The following is a 10657-nucleotide window of genomic DNA, read 5'->3' as shown; positions in this document are numbered from 1 at the left end:
AAAAGAAAACAAACCTGCTGTTTGAAGTGCCTTTCCAGACTTTTCCGACCCCTCCTGTCCTCAGGGGGGATAAACTCACCCCCCATCATGTCCTTAATATCATTTCTGAGGTCGCTCTTCGCTACCTACTGCAAGTCCTACCGCTTTAAATACAAGACATACACGGTTTAGTCTGGTTTTCCCTATCCTAAGACCACATTCCCTCCGTATTTAGTAGATGTTTTGATAAACTGGACTCTTTTTGCCGTGTTTGGAAGGCTGATAACACACCCCTCGCTGTGATCCCTGCTTTATTGGCCACGCTCTGCACACGGTTGCAGTTTCTCTCTCCATCAGCCTCGTTTGGACTGTGCTCACTGCAGCCAACACTGGCACATCTCATTTTCTTTTGATGAAACTGCATTTTCAGTGGATAGCTGTGCCATCTTTTTCCTACTTTTTTTTTTTTTCCTAGTGAGCCCTAATTAGGAAAACAAAGTTATTGAAAGCCTTGTCTTGCCCTTCCTGCACACAAAGTCCTTTCACAGACTCTGAGCTGTTGGTTGGTTGTTTTTTTTTTTTTCAAACAGCTCAGCAAAGCTGACAGATTGACAGTCATTAAATGTAAAAATTTATTTCACAATATCTCAAAATTACAAGTTTCAAATGAGAAATGACACTTGCTTAAGGCACGAAGTGTGGTTCTCATCTTTCTTTTTTTTACCTATTTCTGCCTCTTTCCTATGAAGACTTAAAGTATTCTTCTTTTTAGTATGGTAATGCAAAAACCTCTTTCTTGCATCTCAAATTAAGAGAGGGAAAGCTCACTATGGCCTTGGATAATGATTCAGCTATTGATCCAGAAGATGCTTTATTAGATTATTTTGAGGCAGACGAATGTAATTTAATACCAATTTATTTTCTATTCCTATGCCAGTCCCAGATACAATCTTTTCTGCATGAAATTAGCACTTTCTCCTTTCAACCTCAAAGAAAGATCATGCTTTGCTCCTTGCTTGGATTAGCTGGGGGAACTTTTTTCACCAAAACATTGATTTTGAGTGTTCCTGATAGTCGTTTCAATGCCTTGAAGTCAAAACCTCAGCTGGGATCAGCAGGTTCTAAGCTTGTCTCTCTTGTTATTAATGCAAGAACTAGTGATGTCTGATAAATGGGAGATTCCAGAGGAGGAAAATAGAGGGAAAGAGGAAAATTGAGCAGGTTTAATGCAGGCAGAGAGCAGGAAATGACCTACAGAGGACACTGTGTGATGGTACCACAGCAGGGCAGCACAGGAAGGATTTGGGGCAGCCAAAACAAGGGGGTGTTTTTGTGCCCAGCTGCTCCCCATGCAGCTCTTGCTGGGACACACCATCCTGCTGCTCACACCTCCCAGGCCAGGAACTGCTGGCTTTTCTCTAGGGTCACTTATTGCCCCCAAATTCTGCCTGCTCTGGGCTCAGATGTGGGAGAAAACAGCCGGAGCCAAAATGTGGGGATAGCAGGAAAAGACCACAAGCACTGCCAGCTTGTATCTAGCATTAAAAAACCTCTGCTTTAATAAAGATCATCAGGAAGTGTGTAGGGACCTCACAAAAGCAGAAGAATGAGGTGTTTAAGGTTGTCAAAGGTGGACTTGCACACTGGAATACCTCAAAAGATTCCCTGATGTTCCCAGCTGGCACAGCCAGGGCAGCACAAGGAAAGGCTCATTGACCTCTGGCATGGGGAAAATGTGGGGTCCTCTCTCCTGGTTCTGAAAGAGCCCAAAATAAGCTGCCATGGGGAGCTTCTGGGAGCTCTGACAGAATTGCTGTCCTCTTAATGAAAGCTCTGGGGACTCCAGATAGGGGGTTGGGGGTGATTCCCCTCCTTTATTTCACAGAGTCACAGGGAGGAGGAGACAGTGACCTTCACTGGACAGTGTGAGCTGAGTGGGGAGCGAGCTCTGTCAGTACAGACGTGCCTTAAAAAAACTGAACTCTGGCTTCAAGCAGCACAAATATGTGTCCTAATTGTACCTCAGACTGCATGTTAAGCCATCCAGATGACACTCATGTCCTGGTGTTCGTGTCATTTGTCCATCTGGTGCTTGTACAGATGACACACCTTCTCAGAGGCACGTCAAAAGTGACAAGTATTAATTCTACAAATATACAGATAATGACTGGAAAGAACTTCCACAGAAATCAACTCCAACCCGTTGTTGATGAGCAGGGATGTGACCAGAGGTGAACTGAACCGTGTGACTCCCGGTCTGATCCCAGGAAGGTGTTTATTTGTGAGCAGTTTTGACTGGGAGGAATCAAGAGCAGCAGCCCCTCACTGACACTGCAGCAACAAGACAGGAGGGCTGATCATTTCTTACCTCCCTCCAGCACCAGGACTCTCATATTCCTGGCACTCAGGTGGCATTTCCAGGGATGGGAGCTCAAATCAAAGGAATCAGGCAGTGCTGAGTGTGCCCAAAGCAGCTTCTGGCTCTTTCTGTGGTACAGGAGACGCTTGTGGTACCAAGCTACAGCTCAGAGACATCAGAGCTTATCACAGAACCACAGACTGGTTTGGGCTGGGAGGGACCTTAAATCTCATCTCATTCCACCCCTTCTCCAAGCTCTATCCATCCCTTGAACACTTGCAGGGATGGGGCAGCCACAGCTTCTCTGGGCAGAGGAGCACCAGGGAAAATTTGGGTACAGATTCGTACCAGCAGCTGGGTTTGGGTCTCACTCCTACTCATCGAACTCGCTGCAGAACATCTAGAAAATCAGATTTCAGAAGCACCTCTGTCAGAAGAATGTCCCCTGCAGGGTATTTTCCTGGCACAGCCTGGCTTAGGCACTCAGACAGCAGTAGGGCTCCCCTTCCCAGAGCAAGATAAAAGAATGTCAATTTGAAATAAAATCTCTACGCTGCAAACAAAGCCAGCCTTCCTGGAGAGCAGTAATTGGAAACCCTCCCTTCAGTGCAAAGTTAAAGTAATTCTCTACAGTTAAGTTTCAGGGAAATATTTACAGAAAATTGTTAGTCTTGCAGCACCTTTGCATGTTCCAAAGGGAGCGACTTCACAGCACAGCTGCCAAGAGGAAATGATCAGGGAGGGTTATTTTTCCCTTTTTTTCCTGCCTCTCACTGTTCTAGAGAGGAAGGATAAAGTCCTCATTAACAAAGGGAAACTTAAGAACGAAAAGGAGAAAGTGGGGCACACACTGTAGGTCTCCTGGCCAGAGTAGGAGTCTGTCACTGGTGACAAAGGGGATGAAATGGCTAATTACAGCCCCAGGCCAGGAGGGCTCTCATGAGCAGTGTCCTGCTGGAGCCCTGAGCACCTGCTCTCCACAGGAAGAAATGTTTCACCTCCAAAGGACACACCAGAAATAACGTGGCTGCAACCTTTCATGAGGCCACAGCACCTCTCCAGTCATCCCACCAGGCTGATTAAAACTGCTTTGATCCTGTTCTCCTTGTACCCACCTGGCTTTTTTTTTTTTCCCAGCCTGGCACGTTTGACTTTGCAGGAAGCTTTTGTATCAATTTTACAACCTGTTTAATGGCTTGAATTCCTGAAGAGAACCTTTCAGGAGTACAGTGCAGCACCATAAAGTATCTCAGGTGACACTACAGCACTCTGCTCCTCCAGTGTGACTACAGAGTTCACATCCATCCTGCTTTTTTCCCCCCTCCCAGTCACAACCCAACTCCAGAGGTCCAAGAGGCTTTGGAGTGCTGAGGGGTTGTGGAAGTAGAGGATGTTCTGCCTGAGGAACAGAACAGCATCAGTGAGGTTCCCTGTGTAAATCCTGGCTGCACAGATTGTGGACACACTGACTGAGGTCCCTTTTCTGCCAAAAGCCTGAAATTAAACTCAACAAAAGCAAAGCTGCAGTTAACATTCTGCTGGTGGGACAGGGAGAGGAAGAAACCAATAGAATGTGAAACCCCTCGATATATTTGTGTGTATTTTTGATTTAAAGAGCTAGAAAGTGATGCAGGACAACCCCAAAACCCTTCTTTCCCACTGCTCCCAGGTACAGGATGCTGCAGGATCCAGGATGACCTTGGTATAAACACTCAGTGACCAGTACTGGACCAAAGGAAGGATAATTACTGCTCAGCACCTGGCTATCAAACTATTCCAATGAACTGGCAACACTTTATTTCCCCTAATAGTCACAAGAACATTTGTTCCTGAAGGTTTTCAGAATGATCTGGCAGGTAAAGCATCAGACTGGAGCCAAGAGGAGGAGCTCTGTAATGGGTCTGAACTTACCTGCTGTGACCTTCAGAGAGTTTCTGCCTCTCTCACTCTTTTTATCAATACTTGATGGTCACTCTGAAGAATCCAGACTCCCATGGTGCTCACTGAGACCTGCCAGCATTCCCAGGACAAGTCAACAATCCCAGGACACGTTAGCAGGAACGACCAGGCTGACAGGAGGCTTTGGAGTGAAGTGTTTTTACTTGCAGGTGTCACAGTGCCACACTTGTACCTCAAGCAACAGCAGAATACACAGAGGATATTCAACACAAGCACCTCAAAAGTGGTCAGCCAGAGAACTCTTCCCCCAGGCTTTAAACCCTGTGCAAAGGTTTAACACCACACTGAAAAATGCAGTTTGGTCAATGAGAATACACTTACACAGGTTTAACAGTAACTGACACGGGCTCTCTGTTTCAATCTGGCCAGAATCTCCCTCTCCTTTCTCCTTCAGGCAGCACTGATGTGCCAACTGGATTATATCTGTTTAATAACTTAGCCCAGACGTGGCCATTTCATGTTTGACTCAGCTCTGAACCCGTGTCAAAAGAGAAACTAAAGAGAGAACTCCAACAGCTCACTGCAATAATTTAACACATGGACAAGGGGCACAGGGGAGGGATGGTGAAGGGCTGTACATTCCACCTGAAGCTCAGACACAGTTTTCCTTCTTCCCCCACTACCCATTGATGCGATAATTCACGTGGATCTCGGGTTTGATGTCACACACCAGGGACAGCAGCTGGGACAGAACCACCTCCCGGTTCTTCTGGAAGTTCTGCTGGATCACACTCATCTTCTCCTGGGTCTCCTTCTCCACTTCAGTGGTGCAGCTGCCATGGGATCCAAGTGCCTGCAAACAGCAAAGGAAAGAGGAAGCTCCAGTGTGACCATGAAATCACCACACCAAGCTCTGTATTTTGTTTCTCTGGACTGTCTCAGGGCATCTCAGCCACTAATCTTTGCTGAGGGAAGATTAATGTGAATGTTTGTGTTAAAAACCCAAAAGACCTGTTGGATTATAGAATCACTGAATGGTTTGGGTTGGAACAGACCTTAAAGATCATCTTGTTCCAACCCAGGGGAGCATTTATTCATTATCAGTTAAAAGCATGAGCTTTTAAAGAGTGCCCAAAATAAAGGACCTGCTGTACAGATAATTGGAACCTGGGCACTTCTGTACTAGAGAGTGCAAGAAAAGTAACACCCCTGAGTTAGTTTAAGCACAATTCACATCATCCCATTCCTTCTACTCCTGGAGAATCTTTATAAAATTGTGTGACCAATGACAGGACCCAGGGAATGGCTGGAGTTGTATCAGGGAGGGTCAGGGTGGATCTCAGGGAAAGGTTCTTCCCCCAGAGGGTGGTTGGCACTGAACAGGCTCCCCAGGGCAGTGGGCACAGCCCCAAGGCTGCCAGAGCTCCAGGAGGGTTTGGACAACGCTCTGAGGGACAGGGTGGGATTGCTGGGGTGTCTGTGCAGGGCCAGGAGTTGGACTGGATGATCCCTGTGGCTCCAACTCAGGATATTCTATGGTCCTAACAGGAGTGTGGGCCACATGATATACACAGCAGGGAGTCTCTCCCAGCTTACAATGTCCTTCTCACCCCATTAGCAAGGACAGAGAAAATTCCCATTAAAAGAGAGGAGAAAATGACCCAGAAGAAGTGACTGACACCCTGGGACTCCAGTCCTTCCCTGTGGAAAAGGATGAGTAAAACCAAAGCAGCTGAGAGGCACTGAAGTCTGTTGGAATTGCCTGGGATCACGTGCCCAGTGAGCCAAGCTAAAATCACTCCTGACCCACTGAGGTGATTATGCAGGAGCAGAGGAGGTGGAAATGTGCTATCCAGAGGATGGGCAGAGGGAAGGATGGGAGCAGACCAAACAACCTCAGGTGGAGGGCCTCAGTTCTGTGCCTTTTGGGAATTCTTCTTGCTCAGAAGGGAAGGACAGAGCCATGGGATTTAGAAGGAAACACTGCTGAGCAGAACAGAAGCCTTACAGCTGCTTCAGCAAGAGCAGCAGCTACGAGGTAAGTGCCTCCTACCACACCAGCATCATAAAAACCAGCTTGTCACAGTAGGAATGGGACACTGCTACACACAGGAGGTTTTGGGAGGCTGCCACCCATCAGGGCACCAGCCAACCCATGAGTTTACTAATCTAATTCCCTGCCTGTCAATAGTTCTGCTGTTGAGATGAAAAACACCCTGTTCTGAGTCACTCCCACTGCTTTTTCCGTGCCACGTGGCCCTGCATCACAGGAAGGCACTTAGGGAAGTGCTGCTCCTGCACCACACTCCTCCCCCAGGGCTGTTTCAGGGCAAGGAACCCCACACACAGGGCTAAGGGACTGCAGGGAAGTGGATGAGGTAGAAAACCAACCGCTGCCTCCTTGGCCTTGAACTCCTTCTCCCGCTGCAGGCGGTACTGCTCGATCTCTGCCTGGGCTTCCTCCTTGGCCTGCTTCAGCCTCCGGTTCTTCCCTGGGTCCAGAGAATAAAACAAGGGAAAGAAAGAAGAGAAACCACTCATAACTTGCTGCCCCACAGCCCTGCAGCTCCCCAGTGCACAACCATCCCCACAGAGTCTGCTGCTGCAGCAGCTCCCTGTGTAGGAGGCACCAGCCAAGCCCCCTCAGTGTCTGCTGACCTCGGGAGCACAAAGGTCACCCCACCAAACCACGGCCAGGAGCTTCCACCTCTGAGCAACAGAGAGGTTCTCTGAGCCACTGCATGCACTGGGCAGTGTTCAGCTCCGGCCTTACTCATACAGTGAATCCCAGAATGGGTTGGGTTGGAAAGGACCTTAAAGAGCATCTCATTCCATATCCCCTGCCATGGGCAGGGACACCTTCCACCAGCCCAGGTTGCTCCAAGCCCCGTCCAGCCTGGCCTTGGACACTTCCAGGGATGGGGCAGCCACAGCTTCTCTGCCCAACCTGTGCCAGGGCCTCCCCACCCTCACAGGGAAGGATTTCTTCCCAATATCCCATCTAACCCTGCCCCCTGCCCTGTCACTCTCTGTCCGTATAAAAAGCCCCTCTCCTTTGTACAAGTTCACTTCAGGCACTGGAAGGGGCTCTAAGGTCACACCAGAGCCTTCTTTTCTCCAGCTGAACAATCCCAGCTCTCCAGGAGCAGAGGGGGCTCCATCCCTCTGACCACCTTGGTGCCTCCTCTGGCCTCTCTCCAGCAGCTCCATGTCCTTGCTGTGCTGTTCCCCAGGGCTGGGGCAGCTCTGCAGGGGGGTCTCACCTGAGAGGGCAGAGGGGCAGAATCCCCCCCTCCCCTGCTGCCCAGGCTGTGGGATCAGCGCTGGACACAGTTGGTTTCTGGCTGCCAGTGCATACCCAGCTTTTTATCCATGAGAACTCCCAAATCCTCCTCCACAGGGACATTCCCAACAAGCTCTTCTCCCAGTCTGTACCCATGCCTGGCACTGCCCCAACCCCCTGAGCCTCTCTGGGAGACCCCAGAAGAGCCCAGCAGAAAGAACATTCAGTCTTAGCTTTGCCCCAGACCAACTGTGAAATCCAGAGCAAAACTGGGCGCTGCCTCAACTTCCCCTCTTGGACTTCCCAGCTCATTTTCCCCTCCAAGATTTATCATCATTGGAGTGAACTACAAAAGTCTGCTTCTTGCAACACTGTCAGGGGTTTGAACAGCAAGTCAGGGCAGATAGATAAATATAGATATGGACAGATATAGAAAAATATGGATATAGATCGATATAGATACATAGATATAGATAGCCACAGGTATAGACAGACACAGAGACAGAAATATTAGATATACATAGATAGATATAGAAATATAGATATAAATAGACATAGATAGATATAGATATATAGATATAGCCAATTATAGGTCGATATAGGTATGTTGGAAGCAGGAAAAATTTGCAAAGCTGAGGCTCTTTGTAACCAGAATTTCTCTTATTTAACAGTAAAACCTAACTTGGATCGCCAAGGAATAGCTCTCAGCTCTCTAAAACGCCTAACCACGGATGAGAAACCCTCAGCTCCCACCAAGAAAAAAGAAGTTAAAGGTGGGAAGGGCAGAGCCAAGCACAGGCACCCCCCAGGGACGCCGCCGCCGTTGCCCAGGCCGGGGCCTGACGGTGACGGGGCCAGGACTGACGGGGCTGCCCCGAGACCGGGCACGGGGGTCCCACAGCGGTCACGGAGCTCCCCCGCGCACCCACGGCCGGGCCGCGAGGCCTGAGGCGGCCGCGCCCGCACAGGCCAGGCCAGGCCGGGCCTGCCTACCCCGCGTTCCGCCACCGCCTCAGCGGGCGCGGCGCGGCCCGGGGGGAGCGGAGCCGTGCCGTACTCACGCTTGCGGGCCTCGGCCACCTTCTCCGCGGCGCGTTTCTCGGCCTGCAGCAGCTGCTGGATGCCCTGCGACTGGCTCGCCATGGCGGCTGCGGCACCCACGGAGCGCCCGGGCCGCGGGCGGCGCCTCACGGACACGGCCACGCCCACGCGGCCACGCCCACAGCGGCAGGGACACGCCCACGGACGCCCCATATGCGGTGAGGACACGCCCCGGACACGCCCCATCGCGTGGGCCACGCCCACTCAGTAACGGGTCCATTGCGGGGGCCACGCCCTCATCAGGCCACGCCCCTACGCCAAGCCCCGCCCTCGGTCCGTGAGGGGACCCCAAAAGGTGCCCCCCCACCCCCACCCCGCGAAGGATTTTTAATTTGTCACAGAAATGTATCACAGAAGCAAAAGGGTTGGAAAAGACTTCTGAGGTCATCGAGTCCAACCTGTGACCCAACCCCACCTTGTCACCCAGCCCATGGCACTGATGCCACATCCAGGCTCTGCTCAAACCCCTCCAGGCACGGGGACTCCACCCCCTCCCTGGGCAGCCCATTCCAAAGGCTGAGCCCTCTCTCTGCAAAGAACTTCTTCCCAATGGCCAACCCAAACCTCCCCTGGGGCAGCTCAAGGCTGGGCCCTCTTGTCCTGCTGCTGGTTCCTGGGAGCAGAGCCCGACCCCCCCCGGCTCCCCCTCCTGTCAGGGGGTTGCAGAGAGTGAGAAGGTCCCCCCTGAGCCTCCTCCTGTCCAGGCTGAGCCCCCCCAGCTCCTCCCAGCACTTGTGCTCCAGACCCTGCTCCAGCCCTTTCCTCCATCCCGCCCAACCCTCACCCATCACACCTCAGGGACAATTTTAAACTCCTGAACGCAGCTCCCCCAGCATCTTTCAAGGCATAAATTACAATTATTGTCAAATAATATGGCTCTGATGAAGCATCAGAGCCAGGACAGTGACTCATCGCTGCCAGGGGACTGCCGGGCCACCTCCTCCATCCCCTGTGATGGAAGGGACGGGAGAAGATGAATCAAATGCATATTTATAGTGCTCAGTAGGAATTATGAGTGTTTTCAGGGTGACCTTCAGCTGGGCCCACTGATTAACTAAATGGGCTTAGCAGGCCCGTCCATCCAGGGGTGTATTTGCTTCAGAAAAAGAAAGAGAAAAGGAAACAACAGGAGAGGAGCTGTAAATGTGGGGTTTGAAGCAAGCCTGGGACACTGGGATGGGGCACAGGGATCAAGAACAGCTGCTGGGAGCAAAGGGCTGAGCTGTGGCATGGACTGGTTTGTGCTGGCAGAAGGGAAATCTGGCAAATCTTGTCCCACATCATCTGTCACAGACAGGGCAGGTTTGGCCAAGAGGACACAGCTCAGTTGTGCTGGTTATCAAGGAGCACAGAAAGGAGGGAAAATCACAGAATCATCACAGAATGGCTTGGGCTGGAAGGGACCTCCTCTAGTTCCAACCTTCCCTGACATTCCATCTCTATTCCAAAATAGACCACAGCCAAAAAAAAACCCAAAAGACAACCTGCTGGGGCTCGAGTGGGACAGACCCAGGCTGCTTTTAAACAGTCACAACCCACATATGAGATCCTTCTTATCTGACCCCAAACCTGAGCAGCCCCTGCCCCCTCTAATCCCAGACCTTTGCCAGAGGCCACAAAATCATTAAACTCTCCCAACTGACCCCCCCAGCCCTCAATCCCAATCCCATCTAGAAACCCACCATCCTCATTAGCTGCTCCAGTTTTTGTTTCAGGGGTGTCCCCTGCTGCTAATTAAAGCACTGGAGCTGAACCCAGAGATGATCCCAGAGCAGGATGCTCCGAAGGGATAGCAGGGATCAAACAGGCTTTGGAGCAAAGGGGTCCAGCCCTGCCCAGCAGTCACAGCCAGCGCTGGGGTGTTATTTTTCTCCTGGGTGATGGTGATTTTTAGACTCACAGCTTCTCTCTGCAAGGTGGTGATGATAACACTGCCCTTTTCTGCCCTTGAAATACCCTGGCTATGATCACACTGAGTTCCCAGACAAAAATCCCTCCAGATTTCAGCTTTGCGTTGCCTAAAAAAAAAAAGATGT

General features: G+C 50.7%; 1 protein-coding gene across 1 annotated transcript; it reads right to left on the bottom strand.

The window, feature by feature from the left end:
* Positions 1–4419: 4419 nt before the first annotated feature.
* ATP6V1G1 (ATPase H+ transporting V1 subunit G1) lies at positions 4420–8745 on the bottom strand. Its single transcript, XM_050319829.1, has 3 exons — positions 8582–8745; positions 6629–6729; positions 4420–5090 (listed from the first exon to the last, which is right to left on the bottom strand). The coding sequence occupies exons 1-3, from the start codon at positions 8661–8663 to the stop codon at positions 4917–4919; spliced, it is 357 nt and encodes a 118-aa protein (XP_050175786.1). The 5' UTR covers positions 8664–8745; the 3' UTR covers positions 4420–4916.
* Between the last annotated feature and the right edge of the window lie 1912 nt (positions 8746–10657).

This window comes from Myiozetetes cayanensis, unplaced genomic scaffold (genome assembly GCF_022539395.1).
Source record: "Myiozetetes cayanensis isolate MyiCay16 unplaced genomic scaffold, myiCay2020 scf23, whole genome shotgun sequence".
Taxonomy (NCBI): domain Eukaryota; kingdom Metazoa; phylum Chordata; class Aves; order Passeriformes; family Tyrannidae; genus Myiozetetes; species Myiozetetes cayanensis.
The sequence above is the reverse complement of the archived record's forward strand: the minus strand, read 5'-3'. Positions and strand labels throughout refer to the sequence as shown.

Coding starts and splice junctions, on each gene's coding strand:
- ATP6V1G1 (XM_050319829.1), bottom strand. CDS start 8,663: ATGGCGAGCCAGTCGCAGGGCATCCAGCAGCTGCTGCAGGCCGAGAAA. Junction 6,730..8,581: donor GGTGGCCGAGGCCCGCAAGC/GTGAGTACGGCA, acceptor CTCTGGACCCAG/GGAAGAACCGGAGGCTGAAG. Junction 5,091..6,628: donor TCAAGGCCAAGGAGGCAGCG/GTTGGTTTTCTA, acceptor TGCTGTTTGCAG/GCACTTGGATCCCATGGCAG.